The sequence below is a fragment of the Pyrus communis genome, chromosome 1 (assembly GCF_041283825.1).
Source record: "Pyrus communis isolate YQ-2024b chromosome 1, ASM4128382v1, whole genome shotgun sequence".
NCBI classification, from domain to species: Eukaryota; Viridiplantae; Streptophyta; class Magnoliopsida; order Rosales; family Rosaceae; genus Pyrus; species Pyrus communis.
This window is the reverse complement of record NC_142565.1, coordinates 13,320,156-13,342,847: the sequence shown is the minus strand read 5'-3', so window position 1 is coordinate 13,342,847 and position 22,692 is coordinate 13,320,156. Positions and strand designations below refer to the sequence as shown.

Genomic DNA, 22,692 nt, shown 5'->3' with positions numbered 1-22,692 from the left:
AGCGAGCCGACTCCAGAATTTGAGGGTCAAAACAAGTCTGTCAAACCTGGAGTATGTTCGATCCTGATGATATGGGATACTTTTGCTGTTTGACAAAGTAGTAGATGTGGTATGGCGAAGCTTTCTTCTTCGACGACAGTGCTAGCAAAAAGCTGTTGAGGTTTCTCGATCTCTTCAATTAGAGCAATGATGCCGAGCTTGGATTTGACTTAGACTCTTCCGTCTGGATTGTGCGGTTCCACAAGAAGGGCGTCGTACTGTAGTGATATGTTCTAGCTCGCTGTTGAACCTTCTGTTTCAATCTTTTGTATAACAGAAATGGTGCGCAACCTTTGTATTTAAATGGTCCTTCAGAGCACTACTTTTCAGTGACTCATCCATGCTTGGTAGCTTCAGTGTAAAGAGCAAATATCGTCCCAACTGTTCTGAGGTATTTGCCAAAGGGATTCATGACCTTGACAACAGTTGGGGATGAGTACTCGAGAGCAATGCTAGGCAAGCGACCAGGCAAAGGTTCCGGGTAATCAATTCTAGATCGGAAGTTTGATTTCAAGTTCCGATTGATTGCATTCTTTCTCCTTGTCCTGCAGGTAAGAGTAAGGGCAAAGGAAAAGACTGGGAAAAAGCATGATATGGGATACTCTTGCTTTTAACCCTGATGCTATGAGATATTCTTGCTCTGATGTGGCTGGTTAGCATGGGTATTATCGAATGAGAAGAAAACGGAGTATTTCAATAGGCTAGATTGGGAGTGCCATTTCGGATGTAAGGAAGGGTTGAGCATTTTTTTTTATTTGGCAAGTCTGCCTGGTTGTGGAGGATGGAGGTCGACATATATAGGAGTTGTCCCAACAGCAAGTGGTACTGCTGTTCCTTTACCCTTCTCGGTCAAAGCAATGTAGTGGTCGCTGCAAGGTTCACGTGTTTTAACTTTGTCAGAGCACTTTGAAAAAGTGGTCTGTGGTATCCAGAAAGCTGATGTTGCGTGTGAGGATTGTGGACAAATTTTATCCAATGAAATCCGACTTCTCGAAGTTCGGGGAACGGTGCCTCTTCGATTTCTGAGCAGGCAATCTTGTTGGGGATATAGTTCTCGAGATTTGGAGATCGGTGCCTCTTCGATTTCTGGGCAAGCAATCTTGTTGGGAGTGTTTTCTCAGATGTGAAGAAAGGTTGGGCATTTTTGCAAGTCTGCTTTGCCACGGAGCATAGAGGTTGACATACATAAGGATTTTCCAATAATCAAGCAGTATTGCTGTTCCTTTATCCTTATGGGTAATAGTAGGGTAACTGGGCCTTCAACATTTACCTGTCTTAACTTTGTCAGAGTTCTTTGGCAAAGTTGTCCTTAGTATCCGAGGAACTGATGTCGCGTGTGAAGATTGCTAATAAATTTTAACTCAGGAAATCCGCTTCTCGAAATTTGGAGAGTGGTGCCTCTTCGATTTTTGAACAAGCAGCCCTATTGAAGATCTGGCTCTTTCTTTTATAGGAGCACCAATTAAGTTCAAGGAGTCTGTTCTGAAAGTTATTGCTTGTAGGAATTTTTCCCTTATTTTCGTACTTCTGAGACTTACTGTACCTCATTTTTCTTCATCTTTTCTGAGAATGTATGTCCCGTCCGACCGTCGTTTGGACTTGAATGTTGTAGAAGAGGTAGCCATGTCTCCTCAAGATAACATATGGCACTCATCCTTCTTATCTCATACTGGTCCCCTTACTATTAGGGATTCTATGATGATGAATGATATGACCGCTGCGGTGGTAGCCAAGAATCTTCTTACTCCCAAAGACAACAGACTACTTTCCAAACGATCCGATGAGTTGGCTATTAAGGATTCTCTGGCTTTCAATGTTCAATGTGCAGGTTTTGTGTCTAATATGGCCCAACGCCTATTTGCTCGAACTCGCCAAGTTGAATCGTTGGCGGCTGAAGTGATAAGTCTCAAACAGGAGATCAGAGGGCTTAAGTACGAGAATAGACAGTTGCACATGCTTACACATAGCTATGCTACAACCATGAAGAGAAAGCTTGACCAGTTACAGGAATCCGAGGATCAGATTTTAAATGATCATCAGAGGTTTGTGAGTTTGTTCGAAAGGCATTTATTGCCTTCGTCCTCTGGGGTTGTACCACATACTGAAGCTCCAAATGATCAACCTCTGGTGTCTTCTCTTTCTGGGGTTCTGCCCAGTATTGAGGCTCCAAATAATCACCCTCCGGTGCCTCCTATTTCTGGGGCTTTGCTGAGTGTTAAGACTTCTCCTGAGCAGCCTTTGTGAATGCGCCCTCCTGTTTGTTTGTTTTGATTCATGTGTATGCACGTATTTGTAATTTATCGAAGATATCAATAAATAAGCTTTACTTCATTCAACGTGTTGTGTTAAATACACTAAGGTATCCTCCATTAAGTTCTTTGAATTTTTTTTATTTTGTTGAAGTTTGCATGTTGAAACTTCGTGGTAAACCCTATAGGTTGAAGTAATGCTCCCTTAATTTCTTGAGTGAGGAAAACTTCTCGGTTGGGGACTTGAAAAATCTAAGGCACTGAGTAGTCACGAAATTTCTGAGTACCAAGGTGTAGTGGTATATGGTAGGAGTCCCCCAAGTCTCCGATCGAGGGAGGTGTCTTGCTAGTAGGCAATTTTCCAAACAAAACTTCACCATTTTCCTTTCTAAGTGGTTGCCCAAAACTCCTCCTTCATATATATTTGGTATAAAAGTTGTTAGGCCCAAAGAAAGGGAGGCCTAGGCTCATTTCTTTCTTTCTTTCTTTCTTCTTTTTTTTTTTTTTTTTTTTTTTTTTTTTTTTTTTTTGGGTGAAGCTTTGATGTTGAAGTTTTGTAGGTGAAGTTTTGGTGTTGAAGCTTTGTAGGTGAAGCTTTTGTATTGAAACTTCGTAGGTGAAGCTTTTGTGTTGAAGCTTTGTAAGTAAAGTTTTTGTGTTGAAGCTTTGTTGGGCACCATAAATTGATTTTGCTTCACACTATCTTGATCAAGAGTGTGTGAAGCTTTTGAGGATTGTAGTTGCTCTCCGTTGATGAAACTTTGTTTGATGTTGAAGCTTTGTTTGATGTTAAAGCTTTGTAGTTGAGAGTTGAACCTTTGTAGGTGAAACTTTTGTATTGAAGCTTTGTAGGTGAAGCTTTTGTGTTAGTCACCATAAATTGATTTTGCTTCACACTATCTTGATCAAGAGTGTGTGAAGCTTTTGAGATTTGTTGTTGCCTTTCCTTTGTTGAAGCTTTTGTTGGCACTATAAGTTGGTTTTGCTTCACATTATCTTGATCAAGAGTGTGTGAGGCTTTTGACATTTGTTGTTGCCTCTTCACTTGTTGAAGCTTTTGTTGGCACCATAAGTTGGTTTTGCTTCACACTATCTTGATCAAGAATGTGTGAAGCTTTTGAGAATTGTTGTTGCCCTTCACTTGTTGAAGCTTTTGTTGGCACCATAAATTGATTTTGCTTCACACTATCTTGATCAAGAGTGTGTGAGGCTTTTGACATTTGTTGTTGCCCTCCATTTGTTGAAGCTCTTGTGGTGAAGCTTTGATGTTGAAACTTTGTAGGTGAAGCTTTAAGGTTGAAGCTTTGTTGGGCACCATGAATTGATTTTGATTCACACTATCTTGATTAAGAGTGTGTGAAGCTTTTTGAGAGTTGTTCTCCATTTGTTGAAGTTGTTGAATTTCCCAATTTCTTTTTCTTTTTCTTTTTCTTTTTCTTTTTTTTTTTTTTTTTTTTTTTTTTGGGAAAATTAGAAATTTGAAAATGTGGGAGAGACAACATATATAAATTTTGCTTCCACACTGTTGAGCAAGAGATTGTGATGTAAGCCACACGTTGTAGTAGTCGAAGGTTTGGATGAACCATATAAATTGAATTTGCTTCGAACAGTCTTGATCAAGAGTGTGTGAAGCTTTCTACAAGTTGTAGTGTTTGTATTGTTACAGAGGAGAAATGTCTGAAGCAGATGTAAGAGGGCTGAAGTGCTTGATCTTCGTATACCATGCACTGAAGCCGTTGTTGGCTTGCAATAAGACTTTGTTGGTGACTATAACTCTTGTTAGGCATAAGTGCTCCCCTAGTTGAGTTGTAAAGCTTGAGGGTTTTTTATTATTTGTGAATGCTAGGAGTTCACATGTACAAGTTATATCACTCGTCTTCTGGTTGGTGGAATGAATGGTAAGTTGCTTTCATCACTTGGTTAGTGGTACGAATATGAGTTCCTTTATCACCTTTCATCATATTTCATCACCTGGTTGGTGGCACGAAGATGAGTTCCTTCTTCACTTGGTTGGTGGCACGAGTGGCAAGTTACCAAATGATATTAGAGTACAGGTTGTACATTTTATCACCTAGTTAGGGGCATGAAGGAGAGTACAGGTTGTACATTTCATCACCTCATTGGTGGCATGAAGATGAGTTCTTTCTTCACATTTCATCACTTGGTTGGTGAAAATAAGGGCAAGGTGTCGAGGCACATTGTAGCAAGTGCCAAATGACACAAAGTATGTTGAACCCGTTCGAAGCACAGTTGGCTTATGTATGGATGTGTTGGAATGTATGATGTTTATGTATGTATGTGTTGGAATGTATGATGTTTATGTTGATTGACATAAGTGATGCTTATGAATGTTTTGCTATGCATGAAGGGATCCCTTGTTTGGATATAAGTCATGTTGACATATACTTAGACTTTATTTCATGTTGTAAGCATTCGTGTTGAAGCTTAAAACATGAGCGTTTCAGTGATAGGGATGTAAGGGAGTTAGGACCAAGTTGTCTAAATCACCTTTTTATTGAATTGATGCCAAATGGCCTTCATTACATAGGATACCGAATGGCCGTAGCTCAACACTTGTACAGTGTGAGTCTACTTGTAATAGTACTTCAAGTGATCAGCGTTCTATGGATGGCCAAGGGTCTTGCCATCGGAGCTCTTAAGCTTGTAAGAACCAGGGCGACTGATGCCAATAACTTCAAACGGTTCATCCCAATTTGGGCTAAACGTGCCTTCACTCAAGACTCTGTCACAGAGTAGTCTTTTCTTCAATACCCAGTCCCCCACTTTGAAAGAGCGAGGTTTGACTCTTGAGTCATAGTAGTTGGAGATGCGCTGCTTGTAGGCGACATTCCTCAAGTGAGCCTGGTTTCTATGTTCCTCGACTAAATCCAAGTTGAGGATGAGTTGTTTGTCCTTTTCACTTTGCATGTAGTTCTGGACTCGGAACGTTGCTTGCTCAAGCTCAACTGGGACAACAACCTCTGTACCAAAGGCAAGTGAGAATGGAGTTTCTCCTATTGAAGTCCGATATGAAATGCAGTATGACCAAAGAACTTGGGTTACAAATTCTGGCCAACAACCTTTAGCCTTGTCCAAGCTGGTTTTCAAAGTGCGCTGGATTATTTTGTTGATGGCCTCAACTTGTCCGTTAGATTGGGGATGAGCTGAGAAGGCAAAACATAAGTTGATGTTAAACTTAGAACAGAACATCCTGAACTTCTTATTGTCGAATTGTCGCCCATTGTCCGTGACTATCGCATTAGGAATGCCAAATCTGCAAAGGATGTTCTTCCATACGAAGTCTTCTATTTTTACCTCAGTAATGGTTGCCAAGGGTTCTACTTCGGCCCACTTTGTGAAGTAGTCAACTGCAACGATTGCATAACGGACTTTGCCCTTTCCTACAGGCATTGGGCCGATCAAATCAAGTCCCCATTGGGCGAAAGGCCAAGGGCTGATCATAGGAGTAAGTGGCTCGGGAGGGGAGTGATGACTAGTTGCGTAACGTTGACACTTATCACATGAGCGGGATATTCTGATAACATCTTGGTGGAGTGTTGGCCAATAATATCCTTGGTGAAAAGCCTTGTGTGCTAGGGATCGAGATCCAGCATGATCTCCGCAGACTCCTTCATGTATTTCTCGAAGGACAATTTTCGCTTCCGCAGGTATGAGTCACCGTAAGTATGGTAGGTTAAAACCTCACTTGTAGAGTTGGTCATTAATGATCAGGTAGCGGGTAGACTTGTATCGAATCTATTTAACTTGGACTTTATCATTTGGGAGGGTGCCATGAACAAGGAATTTATAAATTGGGGTGATCCAGCTATCCCCCTGTTGTAAGTTGCACACTTCTGTGACCATAGTGCTTAGTGTTGCCAACAATTCGACATGAATTTTTCTCCTAATCTTGTCTTCCACTGCTCAGGTAAGGCGAGCCAAAGCGTCTACATGACTGTTTGCCGCTCGAGGGACTTGGATGATCTGGTAGGGGAAGTGCTTGAGCAAAAGCTGCGTTTGCGCAAGATACGCTGTTATGGAGTTATCCTTAGCGTCAAAGTTGTTCGTGACTTGGTTAACCACCAATTGGGAGTCACTGAAGATATTATTTGTTTAACTCCAAGGTGTTTGGCCAAACGTAAGCCTGCTAAAAAGGCCTCATATTCGGCCTCATTGTTTGACGCATTGAATTTGAAGCGAAGAGCATACTCCATTGCCACTTTGTTGGGGGTAGTCAGGACTAGTCTTGCTCCACAGCCCTGTTGGTTGGATGAGCCATCAACATATAGAGTCCATATTGGGAGTGTTGGTTCTTCCTTCCGAGTTTCCAAGGGTGATAAAGCCGCTGCCTCAGGTGTAGGAGAAATGTCAACGGGATAAGTGAATTCGGCGATGAAATCTGCAACTGCTTGGCCCTTTTCAGTTGGCTTTGGGTGGTAGGAGATGTCAAACTTTCCCAGTGCTATGGCCTATTTGATCAGTCGCCCCGAAGTATCAGGACTCTGAAGTATTTGTCGAAGGAGGTGATTGGTAAGCACGATGACGGAATGTGCTTAGAAGTAAGGGCGAAGTTTCCGAGCAGACATGACTAATGCTAGAGCTAATTTCTCAATGTTGGAGTATCGTGTCTCCACATCTTGTAGAGCCTTGCTAGCGTAGTAGACAGGTCATTCGATACTACCATCTCTACGAATGAGGACAGAACTAACTACTGAAGCTGAGACAGATAGATAGATAATTAGGGTGTCGTCAACTTCAGGTTTGGAAAGCAGAGGGGCTTTACTCATGTAATCCTTGAGATTCTTAAATGTTTCGGCATATTCATCGGTCCATGTAATGTACTTCTTACTTCCCTTAAGTACTTTGAAAAAAGGAGCGCATTTGTCTGTAGCCTTAGAGATGAACCTGGTCAAGGTTGCCACCTTGCCAGTTAAGCTCTAGATGTTTTTTAAGGTTACGGGTTCTTTCATGTCCATGATTGCTTTCATCTTCTTAGGGTTAGCTTCAATGCCTCATTAGCTAATCATGAAGCCCAAGAATTTTCCAGAGCCCACACCGAAAGCGCATTTGTTGGGGTTCAACCTCATTCGATACTTCTTCAGGATGAAGAATGTTTCAAACAAGTTGGAGATATGTTGATCAGCATGTTTGCTTTTGACTAACATATCATCAACATAAACTTCCATGTTTTTCCCAATCTGTTCAGCGAACATTGAATTGACTAATCTTTGATAAGTCGCCCCTGCATTCTTTAGGCCGAATGGCATAACTTTATAGCAATATAGTCCTCTATCAGTGGTGAAAGGCGTGTGTTCTTGGTCCGAAGGGTTCATGAGGATTTGGTTGTACCTTGAGTAAGCATCCATGAAGCTCAAGAGTTCATACCCTGCTGTAGAGTCTATAAGTCTATCAATGAGAAGAAGGGGAAAGCTATCATTTGGGCATCCTTTGTTTAAGTCGGTGTAGTTGACACACATTCTCCACAAGATCTTTTGAAGCAAAAGACTTTCCTTGGTCGGATTTTTCTTAACAATGACCACATTTACTACCCATGTTGGATAATTGACTTCACGGATGAAGCCTATGCTTTTGAGTTTTTCAACTTCTGCCTTCATTGCCTCGTATCGTTCAGCATCATAAGATCTTTGCTTCTGTCTCACTGGCTTGGTCTTGGGATCAATACTCAAGCGATGACAAATGATATCGGGAGAAATGCCTGGCATGTCTTCGTATGACCAGGCGAAGACTTCAGTGTTCTCTTGCAAAAAAGAGGTCAACGTCAACCGAATGGGTGGTGACAGAGTGGTGCCAATCTTCACTATGTGGTCTAGATAATCTTTTGAGATAGAGACCTTCTCCAACTCTTCAGCAAGTTGTGCTTGCTGGGTGAAAGAGTCATCTCGAAGATCGTCGAGTTGACTGATACCACTGTGAAGATCCATGTTCGCTTTGTTCGAGCTGGTCTTTATAACTTGGTCATGTATAGAAAATGTTTCTTTGGGTACATGCAAGTGTTGTTGCTTGACTGAAGTGTTATAACATGATCGTGCACTAAGCTGATCTCCTCTGATGTAACCATTGCCATACGGGGTTGGAAATTTCATCAACAACATATGTGTGGATACCATGGCCTTGAGATCATTAATGCCTGTGCGCCCAAAGATGACATTGTATGCCGTTGGGCAGTCAACTACCAAGAAGTTAATGGTGATGGTGGACGTGTACGGGCCTGTACCGATGGTGAAGGGTAAATGTACGCTCCCTAAAGGTTGCACGACATCACCAAAGAAGCTTATCAAATGAGAAACCGAGTTATCGAGCAAGTGTTCAGCTACATTAAGTGTTTTGAAAGCTTCAGCAAACATGATATTGACCGACGCCCCCATGTCTACCAGGATTTGTCGTACATCAAAGTTGGCTATGTGAGCCTCCATAATCAATGGGTCGTTGTGAGGATAAATGATACCTCTTTATTCCTCAAGGTAGAAACATATTGGATCCCAGTTAGGCTTTTGATACTTGCCTCTCTTGATGTCTTCCACGTGAAACACTTGGTGGCCAGGCCTCAACGTTCGTTCATTGTTTTTCATGGCCCTGTTGGAAGATTCAGATATGGGTGTGCCACCGCTTATGGAATATATCACATTCACTTGGCATTGGTTGCAGTTATCCTTTGGAGGGTGAAGGAAGAACTGGTCAATTTTTCCTTCACGTGCCAAAGCTTCAATATGATCACGGAGAGTGATACATTTCTCGCCGTCATGGCCATTATACTCGTGGTAACCACAAAACATGCCTATGTTCTTTGTGGACTTGAAATCTGGCTCCCTCGGCCTTAGCTTTGGTATCAAGTGAGCTATACTGGGGTAAATAGTCGTGCATGTGGCGTTCAAAGGTGTGTATGTCTCATACCTCGGGGTAGGACCATTCTTGACACGTGTTTGGCCCACTGCATTGACTGCCTAGGGGCGGGTATTATCGTGGTGATACCTTTGGTTATCGCGATGGTGCCCCTTACTCTTCTTATTAAAATGGGACTGGTGAGGATGGAAGTCTTTCCTCTTACCCTGAGAATGATACGCCTGTTGACTTGGCAAGGTATTAGGTAGGGCAGGGGGAAGCATCGCTGCTGTTTGGAAGGTTGAGGTTTTCTCATTCGGTTGGATTTGGCTTCCACTCCCCATTTGCTGATAAGGGATGGCTGTAGGGAGTTTCCCTTGATATGTCATTGCCTTGGCAGAGGCATGGTTATAAGCATGTGATATTACCTCAGAGTAAGTCTTCCAAGTGTTAGCATTGATCATGTACTTGAAAAAACAATCACGTGGGCCTGCCGTTAAGGCTTTAAGGGCGGTCTTGTCATCTGCCTCAGCGCAGTGAGAATACTCATGGTTGAAGCGACCGACATACTTTCGTAGTGACTCATCCGGCTTCTGGCGAATAGTGTACAAGTCATCTGCGGAATGCAAGCGATCTGTCTGGAAGATGTGTTGAGAGACAAATAGTTTCCTCAGTTCCTCAAATGAGTCTACTGTCTCAGGTGGAAAACGGCAATACCAATTCAGAGCTCCGCCAAAGAGGGTAGAGGGGAAGAGAAGACATCGTTCTTCGTCAGTGTGCATCCGGTATGCCATGGTAGACTCAAAGAGGTTTAGGTGTTCAATCGGGTCCTCCCTTCCATTGTAGAGTTGTAAGCCAAGCTTCTGCTTTGTCTTTGCTTAGAGGGGGTGTCGAGGATCCTCCTTGTAAAAGGGCTAGGCCTAGGTTGGTTCCAGTCAGGTATTTCAGTCTGACGTTTGGCCTTCAACTTGTTTACTTCCTCAAGGAGTTGTAAGACAATGGGGTCCTGAATGGAGTCAGGTACTGCTGGATCCTTCTTCCGTAAGTCTCCATCTCCTATTGGAAGTAGGAAAGCTTGGTCAAGGGCATGGGATTTTTCTTTGGACTCACCGTACTTACTTCCAGGGCGAGCCTGTCGAAACACCCCCGAGTCCCCTGTAACTTCATATTCCTCTAGGACATGTCACTTATTCCCTAGATTGGCAATTGGCTTAGGGCATGGGAGAGGACCGAACCTTTTAGAAACCCTTGGATCATTGACCTTCGAGCTTATATGGATGGGGTTCTCTCGACGTTGCCTCAGGAAGTCCCGACAGTCGCGATAAACGGTTTTTGATCCTTCTACTCCTTCTGCAAGAAGGTGCCTTCCTCCACATCTCCTGCTTCGGGTCAAAGCAGCTGGGTCGAGAGATGTCTCATATTGATCAACACCTTGATGAGTAACTCGCTCCCCATTAGGGATATCCATGTTGAAGGCAGGTGATCCCCCGTGTTAGGGGGCACCCAGGTGGTGGTTGACTTCCCCGGGGGCGATGAGTTCATGTGTTTAAGTATGCCTAGCTTCTTGGAGCATTCCGAAGAGTTTCTCATACTGCTCCTGGAGGATCTTATTCTTTATCACTATCTTGTTGTTCTGAGCCTCTAGCTCATCGACTTTAGCCTGAAGAGCAAACCTCTTTCGTTCCTTCTTTCGTTGCTTTGCACTAAGTGCGAAGGGGGCGTCATTCTGCGTGTTGTGGCTCCCTTCACTCCCCATGTTGGAGAAGGGTGCCTGGTCGAAAGAAAGTGTGCGAATGGTGGAAACCAGCTTGACAAAGCTGGAGAAAGTAGGAATAAGTACGATTCCCACAGACAGCACCAAATGTTGATGCACAAAATCGGCAAGGACTTTGGTACAATAGAAAGTGTCAAGTTTGTGACCTTCGCTACGTTGCTATGGTCATTAGTGTGGATAAGTATGTAAATGAATAGAGATAGGGAAGCAAACAACACAAGATGTACGTGGTTCACCCAGATTGGCTACGTCCACAGGGTAGAGGAGTTCTCATTAGTTGTGAAGGGTTTACACAAATACATAGGTTCAAGCTCTCTTTTAGTGAGTTCTAGTGAATAGTTTAGTACAAATGACATTAGGGATTATTGTGGGAGAATGATCCCCTTTTATAGAAGAGAGTTTCTAGCTTTGTTCTGACATCGACACGTGTTGCGCTGTGATTGGCCTCTGATACAGACATGTGTCGTGTTGTGATTGGCCTCCTGGTTGGAGGAAAAGTCTTATGAGTCCTTGACAGTATGTTGTTGACCGGTGCTTAGTAGTTTCGAGATTGGTCAAGTATGGTACAAACAAGATCTTTTATAATGGAGTTCCTCCTTAATCCTTAAAGAGCCAAGTCTTTCTCTCTGTGAAAAAAAAAATTAAAAAATAAAAAATAAAAAACATTTTCTTTGTTGTATCCAATCCAATCATACCAAAAGAGCCAACAAACGTTAAAATATTAAAGTGAAATTAGCTCCCCTCTTTTTTTCCTTCACTTTATTCACTTCTTATTTGAACGATCATAATTAAATCATGTCAACATTTTATGTTATTTTTTTTTATAGAGAAAGAAAGATAAAATAAAAAATGCGAGAAGTAGAGAGAAAAGGGTAAGGGAACACGAGGGGGCTAAGAACTTATTATGGGGTGTGCTATCCACATATCACTTTTTACTTTTTACACATCCTTGTTAATTTTTATCTGTTGATCTTCGTCAATTCATCCGATTCGATGGCTGAAAATTAAAATAGTGTGTGATAAATAAAAAAGGAATATGTAGATATCACACCCCCTATATTTATTTTCGCAAGACGCGTGCGCATGCAAACCTTGTTTCCTGTTTCCTTGATTATTCCTTAAGCCAGGACATGATAGATAGTTAATTAGGTTACTTGCACTAATCACATAGAACAAATTGAACAAATAGACAAATTAAATTGTTAATTTCAATTAGGGACAATTATGCGTATTTATCCATGACAAGTTACGCGTATCTGCATGTACATCCAGTCCTATTGAGAACTTATAGAAAAATAAACGCCTGACAATCTGATGCTAATGCATCCTTTTTCGGATCAGACAGATTTGTGGGCCAAACTTTTGAATTTTTAAATTATAAATTTGTCTGATTATTAATTTGATGAAAAGGACATAAATTCACCTTGAGATTTGAGTAGGAGAGAGAGAAAGAGAATGAAGAGAGGAAAAAGCAGATTCCATTTCAATCTTTAGGGCTATAGCTTTAGCTCTATGTAATGCATTATATTTTTATAATGCATTCTGGTGTGTAAAGTTTACGTGTAACTTGTTATCATCTGAAGTTATCAATAAAATGTCATGTGTAGAAGATTTATACATAATTTTATAAGTCTGTTTCACAATAACATTATTTTTAAAAGACATATGTAGCTTGGTGTTAGTAGTAGTCCACAACGTCACGGTAGTGGCAAGTTCGACCCATGACAATCTCTCTTTGATGTGAAATGAGTGTATATATATACACACATATATATATAGACACACATATCCAATTTAAAGGGATTTTTATTTTAAGAGAAATTAATTATGAAATTCACTTTATATCAATTCAAATATTTCGTTTATTTGTCTATTACACCTAATAAAATATTACCTAATTCAAAATCGTTGGAGACATTTAATTAAGTGCAAAAAATTGCCAACGTTGTGTGTATATATCTATATGTGTGTGTGTGTGCGTGTGTGTATACTTTCAACTTTTAAGTGCAACTAGTTCATGTTCTTAAGCCTCTTCTCTAGATTTCCTAGTAACTATTCCTTGAGCAGTGTGGAGAGAGAGATGGAGCTTAGCGAACATGGTTTCTTAGAGGAACTGCTACTCGCTCCAAGAAGAGACAGTTGGAGCAGCTTCAACTCTGGATTGAATGAGTTATTTCCCATCAATGGATGGAGTTTAGATTCTTTTGAAGAGAACCCAGTTCTGGTTTCCTCACTTAATCCTCAATTTGTCGGATTCTCCACACAATCAAGCTTTGAAGAATGCCCCTTCACCACCACCACTACTGCCTCCTCCTCCTCCTACCCTTTTGTCGTTGATGGGCTCTGTGCAGTCCCAGAGATCAATGGCACTACTACCCCTCCTCCATTTCCACCACCAGATCATCAAGATTACCCTCCAATGGTGGAAGATGAAGAGTTTGGTAATTTTCTTGGGAGTGAAAACCACAGCAGCTGCTTGGAGTTGGAAGAAAGCAAGAACAATGATAATCTCAGTACTTGCAAAGTTGAGATGGACCAGCAAGCAGCAGATCATCACATTATTCCTTCAGCTTTTACCATGGGATTGTGTGGTGAAAAGAGAAGCAGTAAGTCTAAGAAGTTAGAAGGGCAGCCTTCAAAGAATCTTATGGCAGAGAGAAGAAGAAGGAAGCGCTTGAATGACCGCCTTTCCATGCTCAGATCAATTGTCCCAAAGATTAGCAAGGTGATCCAACTTTTCCATTTGTCCAAGTTTCAATCTTCTTTTTATTTTTATGTTTTAAAATGGTGGCATTTCATTGTTTTTGTTGTTTCAATCATGTTAACTTTCTGAAAGATGGAGAGCGTGAAAATCACTAACTAAACTTTACTTTTTATCTGCTTCTGATGCTGCGCAAATTTTCCCTACAAGTTTTGACAATTTGTGTGAATTACTATTTGGTAAAGATTAATTGAAGGGTTAATAAATGTGAAAAATGGCAGATGGACAGAACATCTATACTTGGAGACACAATAGATTATATGAAAGAGCTTTTGGAAAGGATCAATAAGTTGCAAGAAGAAGGAACTGAAGAGGGTACCAATCAAATCAGCTTAATGGGCACCTCCAAGGACCTAAACTCAAGTGAGGTACAAGTCAGAAATTCCCCAAAGGTAAAATCAATTACTTCAATCTCTCTCTCTCTCTCTCTCTCTCTCTCTCTCTCTCTCTCTCTCTCTTCCCTCTCCCTCTCTAACTTTTGCCTCATTGGATATACAGTTTGATGTGGAGATGAGAGATGGCGATACCAGGATAGACATATGCTGTGCAGCCAAGCCAGGATTGCTGCTGTCAACAGTGAACACTATAGAAGCATTAGGGCTTGAGATTAAACAGTGTGTTATAAGTTGCTTCAATGATTTTTCAATGCAAGCTTCATGTTCTGAGGTTTGTCCGTAACTTTATTTTTTTACAATTAAAATCCACTAATCTTTGGTTTTTAATAATTAATCAAGTGTTTCTAATGATATTTAGGGAGCTGAGCAGATAAATTTGTTAAGTCCTCAGGATATAAAGCAAGCATTGTTCAGAAATGCAGGATATGGAGGAAGATGTTTGTAGGAACAAGGGATGCAAATTGCAAAAGGAAAAAGGGGTTGCTTAGAATTAAGTTGTGGATCTAGGACTTAGGAGGGAGATGGATTCTGACATGACTCCATGAGATTTTCCAAATAATATTTGTCTATTTTCCAATAATTATGCATTTATCAAATGATCCATCTTGCAGCCTATTCTGTATTATCTACTCAATTTGATGTATATATCTTTCAATTTAGGGGATTTTCTCATATTGCATCAGTGTGACATCTGTGGTGGTTGGATCTTTTGACCGCTGTATCATTGGCCGCACATGTAACGCTCCATTCATCATGTTTGTCATACATCATAGCATAGTAAAACTTTCGCTAATTAAGGTACATGTGAACAAATCTTGTCTTCTTGACCAAAGAATATGCGAAGAATATCTAAAGCGCCAGCAATGATAAAACTACACAGAAGCCACAGCAACCTTAAGAATTCCATTCACCAACACACAAAAAACATATCTTGCTCACAGGATGTCATCAAATATTCTTTTCCCATCATGTCCAAGGCTTAAGGCCCAAACATTTGGTTTTTTTTCTTTCGCTAGACATAATGTTGTGACGAAATGAGGATGGTACATGTTGAACAGATTAACAAAGGATTCGGATTCGGATCATTTGCTTGGATTTTTGTATGCCGGGATCTGCTTCACATCCCTTCGATTGCCTTAATCGGACGCAATCCCTTACTTCCAATCAAACTAACCAGGGTTCGTTTCGACGGTATGAGTGTCATGATAAGGACAATGTTTTCTCAACAATTTTTGTTTTGAACGTGCAATTTAGATTCACAGGTTGAAATTTCACTATCATACATGGGCAAACCTTCTTAGAATGACAAAGATTAGCAGAATTGAAGCCCAAATTGACGCAAAAATACACAAAATCAGATTGATAGGCTCAAGTTAGTCAAATATTAGCCGACATATCTCAACCTTCACTGTCTTCCATTCTGTTATATGTGTTAGCTAAACTAAAAATTAGATGCTACTTACAAGTATTTAGTACAATCTCCGTCTAACGACCAGATATGGACTCCTAGTATAAATACAGAGTCGCATGAATTATACCTGGCAATAAGATGGTAATTGTGCTAAATACCTGTAACTATTGTCATCATTCTCGAATTTTAAATGCATAGCAGAACTTCAAAATTTACAGAACTTGGATATGAATTTTAAACGAATTGCACGAGGATATGAAACAAATAATGAAATCATCCAAGAACTTGGATTATGATTAGAAAGAAAAAAAAAAGGAAAATATTTCACAGAATTTCTAACTTTCCAAATATGGATGATAGACTACAACAGTACAGGTTCTGAAGTCAGCAATTGCAGAAAAATAATGCTACATCTCTGTTCATATGGTACATTTTTAAGGAAAAGAGAAGAGTTGCACTTCTAAGTATCATCTTCACCTTCCTCATCATCACTTACAATGCTATCATCGTCGAAATCAGAAGAGTCGCTGGCGACATTGGCCTGCAGATGTTGGAGTTTATTGATAGCATCTCTTGCATCAGAAACCAGGGCAATTTTTGCAGTTCTTACCACATCCACTTCATCAATTCCAGAAGTGGATTGTTGTGTGCATGTAGATGCAGCTTTTCTCTTTGCTTCCCTGGTATGTAATTGATCAATATATTTCTCATGCCAAACCTTGTTTCGGACCTCTTCAGTACCGGGGGGCTAACGAGAGGTCTGCCACATAAGCTACTAAATCTCGACAGTTGCTTCTTACGACCTGAAGATCTTTGACTACGGTTTTGAAGAATTCCCATTTTTACCTGTAAATTCTTTGGGGTAGAAGGTATAACACTCGCTTGACTCTCGGTAGATGAACCAAGACTGGGCTCAAGCACTGAAAATAGATCTCCCTCGTAATCTTGGTACACTTGCTGATGTTTTTGTAACAACTTTCGGACAGTTTTCTTGGCAAGATGACTCCTCTGTTTACCGCAAGCTGGCCTTTTAGACTTTGGCTCAGTGGGTTTAAGCAGTTTACTTGCAGAGAGTGAAAACTGTCCAAAGGGAGACAAATTTGTTAGTGTGTTTGCCTTCAACCGGGTACGAGTTTGAGGTGGAGTTCTATGCTCCGAGTGGACTCTATCAAAGCACTCCTGTGCAGATTTTCCAGGCACCTGAGATCAATTTGTAGGTAACATAAGTTACCGTCGATATATGCATGTCAAAGAACGATGATACATAGTTACTGTCTCAAGAACCAATGCAATGAGGCCGCTAAATGCTCAAGGAACTTTCAAACAAAGCATTGCTTCATGGCTAAAAGCTTCACTGGCAGCTAACTATTCAAACAAGTAACTGTTCAGGATAGAATAATGGAGAGAAATATGCAGTTGGTTGTAAGTAACGAAAGGTTAAGTTTAAAAAGCTTTTCAAACTTTGGAACATGAACAACTGTTAAGGTTATCCATGCAAAATTAAAGGTTGAATGTAATCCCTATCTCATATTTGTATCATGTACCAGAAGAACATTAAGATTTTATAAGTGAATCATATGGAAACGAACGCAATGTCAGTCTGACAGCTATCCTTAATTTTATGAATTTACTGCTCCTACTAAACACTTTGCTGCAAGTAATATGGTTTTTGTTATGAAAAATTAAATGGAGTGTTCAAAGTTCAAACAACAGAATGATGCTTTAACAGCCAAAGAAAAAACAACTTAAGGAGAACCAATAAGGTGAAAACCATGTTAAGCAACATCAAAAGATTGGTTACAAAAGAATCCTTTCCGCAACGAAAACTAACCCATTGCCGAAGTTAATTAATAAGAAATATTTGGTTGAAAGAGAAATGCCCATGATTATCAAGAGTGTGGCAACCATAGAAACTTAAAATTCCTTTTAGCATTCGGGCTAATTTAAACGTATCTTACAGTTACCAAGAGTCATTCTATTTGGTTCTTAGAGAATCTTATTGACCTTGTCTTTTAGCTTTTAAAGAGTTTTCTGGCCTTTAATAAATAATAAGTCTTCAGCATTTTCAAGTCTTTTTGGTTCGATGTATGACGTCTATAAATTTTATTGAAAGGCTTTGTTACCTTGATATCTCCATGCACCTTTCTCCTCTTTACTTTTCTCCATCTCTCAAATTTCTCAGAAACTATACACAACAACAACAACAAAGCCTTTTCCCACTAAGTGGGGTCGGCTATATTTCTAGAACGCCATTGCGCTCGGTTTTGTGTCACTTCTTCCGTTAGATCCAAGTACTCTAAGTCTTTTCTTAGAGTTTCTTCCAAAGTCTTCATAGGTCTTCCTCTACCCCTTCGGCCCTGAACCTTTGTCCCGTAATCACATCTTCTAACTGGAGCATCAATAGGCCTTCGTTTCACATGTCCAAACCACTGTAACCGATTTTCTCTCATCTTTCCTTCAATTTCGGCTACTCCTACTTTACCTGGGATATCCTCATTCCTAATGTGTGCCCACACATCCAACGAAGCACTCTCATCTCCGCTACACCCATTTCATGTACGTGTTGATGCTTCACCGCCCAACATTTCGTGCCATAAAGCATTGCTGGCCTTATTGCCGTCCTATAAAATTTTCCCTTAAGCTTCAGTGGCATACGACGGTCACACAACACATTGGATGCACTCTTCCACTTCATCCATCCAGCTTGTATTCTATGGTTGAGGTCTTCATCCAACTCTCCGTTCTGTTGCAAGATAGATCCTAGGTAGCAGTTGCTCTTTAGCACTTCCTCATCTCAAATCCTCACCCCTAACTCATTTGAGCCTCTGTTTGCACTGAACTTGCACTCCATATACTTTGTCTTTGACCGACTTAGGCGAAGACCTTAGATTCCAACACTTCTCTCCAAAGGTAAAGCTTCGCATTTACTCCTTCCTGAGTTTCATCTATCAACACTATATCGTCTGCGAAAAGCATACACCAAGGAATATCATCTTGAATATGTCCCTTTAACTCATCCATTACCAATGCAAAAAGGTAAGGACTTCAAGATGAGCCTTGATGTAACCCTACAGTTATGGGGAAGCTTTCGGTTTGTCGTTCGTGAGTTCTTACGGCAGTCCTTACTCCATCATACATATCCTTTATAGCTTGAATATATGCTACTCGTACTCCTTTCTTCTCTAAAATCCTCCAAAGAATGTCTCTTGGGACCCTATCATACGCCTTTTCCAAATCTATAAAGACCATGTGCAAATCCTTTTTCATATCTCTATATCTTTCCATCGATCTTCGTAAGAGATAGATTGCCTCCACGGTTGAGCGCCCTGGCATGAACCCAAATTGGTTGTCCGAGACCCGTGTCTCTTGCCTCAGTCTATGCTCAATTACTCTATCCCTGAGGTTAGAGCTTCATTGTATGACTCATTAACTTAATACCCCTAACTAGAGAGGGAGAAGTGGTTGTACTAAAAAATTATAGTAACCTAAAAAATTTCTCCTTGGTTTGTACTTGTACTATGTCATTTGAAAAATAACCTTTTGCCTAGAGACTTTGTAGCTATTATTGTTATCAGTTTTTTCATTCGAGAAAATTTTGGTCATCAAACTCTCAAGCAAGAGAAGAAAGCTATGATGTGCCAAAACAAGGAATATCGAATAGGGTCCTCTTCTTGGCTAGTCCTTACCCAACAGAAGTTATGGTTCTTAGCGAACACAGGCATTCTTCTATTAGCTTGAGTCTCATGTTTGTATTACAGTCAAATATTAAAAACCCCAAGTGCTTGGGTCAACAAGGTATGTGCTTAGGTCAACTGAGGTAAAAAAACTTCATACCAAGTCATTCTTAAAAGCCATACCTAAAGTTCGGTTCTTAGTAAGCCCAATTTTAGCCTATCACCAGTACAATCTTTCCTGACAATTAAGAGGACTATTAGTCTATCAACCAGGCCTATCACCTACTTGCATAATCATAAGCCTTCATAAAATATCATAAACAAAACCTTCTCAGGCTAGTAATACTGTTGAGTTCTATAAGGTGGACTACCGTATCAGCTCCAAACTATATATCTAAAATATCCAAAACCGCACCGAATTTGAGAAGAACTGCTTAAGACCAGTTCCCAGTATGCAACCAAACTTACCTGCATTGTCACTCATTGGGAAAAGCAATGCATCATCTACCCCTATCTTAAAAATCCTCCTTTCGAAAGTTAGAGTGATGTTTTGTTCCACAATTGAACTACATGAATTTCAGACAATATAATATCTTTCCCTCCGCTCTTTTGGCTTTTAGTTGAATTAGATAACAAAAGACTTGCCGAGATAAAAATAAAAACAAGATGTGTACATCCAGTCCCATTATATCAACAAAACATAGGAGTAATTGTCAATGACTCAAAGACACACAAAAAAATTAGTACTCTTTTTCAATTTAATTTTCATATTAAGAGGCTAAATTCTACTTTTGACCCCTATAGTGTAGGACTGACTCTACTTTAATCTTACAGTTCTGATGTCCACACTCCACTTTGATCCCGATAATGTAGGACTGACTCCACTTTCACCTTGTAATTGGTAAGTTTTGAATGTTGTCCACAGTATACATTTCCATCACATTCGTTAAGAAAACGATCAAAAGGGGAAGATAATTTCTTCATCGTGGTGTGGTGTGGTTCTATGTTGCTATCACATTAGTTTTCCCAACTTAGCAAATACAGGGGAACATCCTTTTCATCAAACAACGAGGAAATGTAATTTTGATCATACTAAACACTTTAGCAAACTATAAGGTTACTTCTTTAAATTAAACTACAGAAACCGAACAATTGGGCATAACATAATTCAATCTTCTTATAGCTAGTAATATGAAACAAAACTAAGCAGCTTGACATGAAAACAAGATTTTCAGAATTTAAGGATCATAGAAGGAATAGCAACACACCAGTTTAGAAACCTTCTTCCAGAAGAGGGGTGTTGGCTTCGTTATCAAATAAGCTTTCTGCAATACCAATTCTTGTTCCTTTGTCCACCCTTGAACAACCCCAACACCTTCTTCCTCCCTCTTCCCCCCTTCCTCCTCCCTCTTTCTCTTCCTCCTAACCGTCGTTTCTTTATTTCCACCGTCTATCTCTTGCATTTTGCACTTTTTCATAACTCTTTTCGATGAATCAATACGAGCTCCATCTTTTCCAACGCTTGAGAACTCATCTTTCTTCAATGACCTTTTTTTTCCATCTTAGATCGAGAACCAGTTGCCTTATCAGTGCATTGATCCACAACAGATTGCTCAATACACAACCTGACAGATTTTCTTCGACAATTTTTTGACCCAGAATTGAAATTTCCGCAATTACCCGTCCCATTTTCCAATTCGCCCAATTTCTTCGAGATTTTCTTTGGGGGACCCTTACCTTCATGGACGAGGATGAGCTGCTCGTTCAAAATCCTTGAAGAACGTCTAAGACTCTGAAACCCCTCAACCCCATTGTTCAATCTCAGACATCTCCTCAACCCATGGTGGGATTCACTCGATTTCTTAGAGCTGAGTGGGAGACTCGAAGGACGTACGACACGGTTGCTTCTGGCTGTGGGTTTGGGGGTTTTCGGATTTTCAGACTCCGCAGCGCTCTTTTCCCGGCGAACAAGTCTCTGACTTTTCCAGAGAATCGCCATGGATAGCTCTACTTCTTGAGTTTTCTGGGGTTGAAGAAATCTGGGAGATCTTCGGACAGTTGTGCTCTGTTATGCTATCTTGACTACGAAGGCTCTCACGGGCATTTTCGCAAACACTTGGTGGGGCTTTCTTTTCATGAAAGAGACTTTTTTTTCGGAGGGAAGAGAATTTGAAATTCAAACCTTTACCCTGTTCGGCAGTCGTCGATAGAAATCGTTTTCATAAAGTATTCAATGAAAATAAAAATACTTTAACTTGTTTGGCATGTTTGGTCCGAACCTCATTGTCTCATTACGAATTCACTCAACAGTCGTCGCTCGAGTCCATGTCCGCTTCATCGAGTCCAAGGCCACGTTCTCCTTCTCTCTCTCTCTCTCTCTCTCTCTCTCTCTCTCTCGCTACCCATCCAGGTCACTCTCTCCTCATCGGATAAACTGGGCTTATCCGGTAAGTCGACAAGTATTAAAAAAGAGTGGGTTGGAAACAAGAAACCTTAAACCGATCCGACCAAGTTCTACTTCACAATTCATTCTCTTCCGGGCATGATTTGACAACAACAAATGTTTGAGATTTAAGTAAGAACTCGTTTTGATGAAATTAATTTTGAATTTCAATGTTGGAAGAAGTACTAGAATATTTGCTTTTTGCATAAAGTACTTTAAAGTGCTTTTCTATGATCTAATTGAATTTTTACTACGGATTAGTTTCAAAAATATTTTTACCAAAAGAGCTTTCAATCATTCTAAAAGCAATTCTAAACAAGTCCCAAATATCCTTTAGTTAAATCCTAACCGTTTATTTGTAAAAAAACATGTGGGAGAAAAATTACCGCCTACTTTACTACCCCTCAAATTATCTAAAATTTTGACTTTGCTATCTTTCTTTTTTTTGGTCAAATGGTAAAATTCATTACCAAAGAAGACAAATACAATAAAGGCCCACACACAGGTTAATTACAATAAAAGAAAAGGCCAAAAACACACAAAAGACAAAGCCACAAGGCAAGCCTTGGAGCCCAACCCACAAAAAACAACATTACAAGAAAACCTAAAAAAACTACTATTCCTGTAACTGCAATCGTCGTCACCATCACTAGAAAACGCACTATCCGATGCCTCCCACGAGCACCTTGGATTACGCCATCAAGAATTCCAGAAGTGGTGAAGAACAAAGTTGCCACATCCTCCAAGGACCATCTCAAGTACTGCCACCATGAAACCAAAGAAGCATGCAGGAAGACATAACCCACGAGCAACAACGCCAGTAAAGGCGAACATCGGGAAGGACCAACAAGAGACAACATGGGTGGTGGTGCAAACACCCAAGCCAAAGCTCTACACACCCTCCCATAGATCCGTGACAAATCACGAAAAACAGAGATAGTACCCGAATGGAATTAAGAATGGGCCGAGAAATGATGGAAGGGAATGATGGAGATGTTGAAAGGGAATGGGTTGAGGAGGATGAAGGAAAATGAGGATTGGGAATTAGAGCTCAAAATGGTAAGATTAAAGGCCAAAAGAGAAAAGGGAAGAGAAGATAATGAAAG

General features: G+C 40.4%; 3 protein-coding genes and 2 pseudogenes across 5 annotated transcripts; 2 read left to right on the top strand and 3 right to left on the bottom strand.

The window, feature by feature from the left end:
• The first annotated feature begins 1,608 nt into the window (after positions 1–1,608).
• On the top strand, positions 1,609–2,283 carry LOC148699207 (uncharacterized). Its single transcript, XM_088685751.1, has one exon. It carries the CDS (start codon positions 1,609–1,611, stop codon positions 2,281–2,283), a length of 675 nt encoding a protein of 224 aa, XP_088541877.1.
• Positions 2,284–7,303: 5,020 nt separating this feature from the next.
• Positions 7,304–8,674, bottom strand: LOC148699206 (uncharacterized). Its single transcript, XM_088692362.1, has one exon. It carries the CDS (start codon positions 8,672–8,674, stop codon positions 7,304–7,306), a length of 1,371 nt encoding a protein of 456 aa, XP_088548488.1.
• Positions 8,675–8,758: 84 nt separating this feature from the next.
• On the bottom strand, positions 8,759–10,884 carry LOC148699205 (uncharacterized; annotated as a pseudogene).
• A 1,803-nt stretch (positions 10,885–12,687) lies between these two features.
• LOC137721048 (transcription factor bHLH93) lies at positions 12,688–14,732 on the top strand. 2 transcript variants are annotated; one of them, XM_068460168.2, is made up of 4 exons: positions 12,688–13,627; positions 13,885–14,055; positions 14,162–14,329; positions 14,417–14,732. In XM_068460168.2, exons 1-4 carry the CDS (start codon positions 12,920–12,922, stop codon positions 14,501–14,503), a joined length of 1,134 nt encoding a protein of 377 aa, XP_068316269.1. In that variant the 5' UTR covers positions 12,688–12,919; the 3' UTR covers positions 14,504–14,732. The 2 variants fall into 2 exon arrangements, with proteins under 2 accessions (XP_068316269.1, XP_068316270.1); XM_068460169.2 differs by having other exon boundaries at positions 12,820–13,627; positions 14,450–14,732.
• Positions 14,733–15,791: 1,059 nt separating this feature from the next.
• Positions 15,792–21,290, bottom strand: LOC148699204 (uncharacterized; annotated as a pseudogene). The gene is made up of 2 exons (XR_015965133.1): positions 20,412–21,290; positions 15,792–16,669 (listed from the first exon to the last, which is right to left on the bottom strand). The product of XR_015965133.1 is annotated as an uncharacterized LOC148699204 (transcript).
• Positions 21,291–22,692: the final 1,402 nt, after the last annotated feature.

What these genes read in the sequence shown, in the direction of transcription:
- LOC137721048 (XM_068460168.2), top strand. Translation starts at nt 12,920, where the DNA reads ATGTTCTTAAGCCTCTTCTCTAGATTTCCTAGTAACTATTCCTTGAGC. An exon ending in TTGTCCCAAAGATTAGCAAG is followed by an intron (nt 13,628 to 13,884) that starts GTGATCCAACTT and finishes GAAAAATGGCAG; the next exon opens with ATGGACAGAACATCTATACT. An exon ending in AAGTCAGAAATTCCCCAAAG is followed by an intron (nt 14,056 to 14,161) that starts GTAAAATCAATT and finishes TTGGATATACAG; the next exon opens with TTTGATGTGGAGATGAGAGA.
- LOC148699207 (XM_088685751.1), top strand. Translation starts at nt 1,609, where the DNA reads ATGTATGTCCCGTCCGACCGTCGTTTGGACTTGAATGTTGTAGAAGAG.
- LOC148699206 (XM_088692362.1), bottom strand. Translation starts at nt 8,674, where the DNA reads ATGGGGGCGTCGGTCAATATCATGTTTGCTGAAGCTTTCAAAACACTT.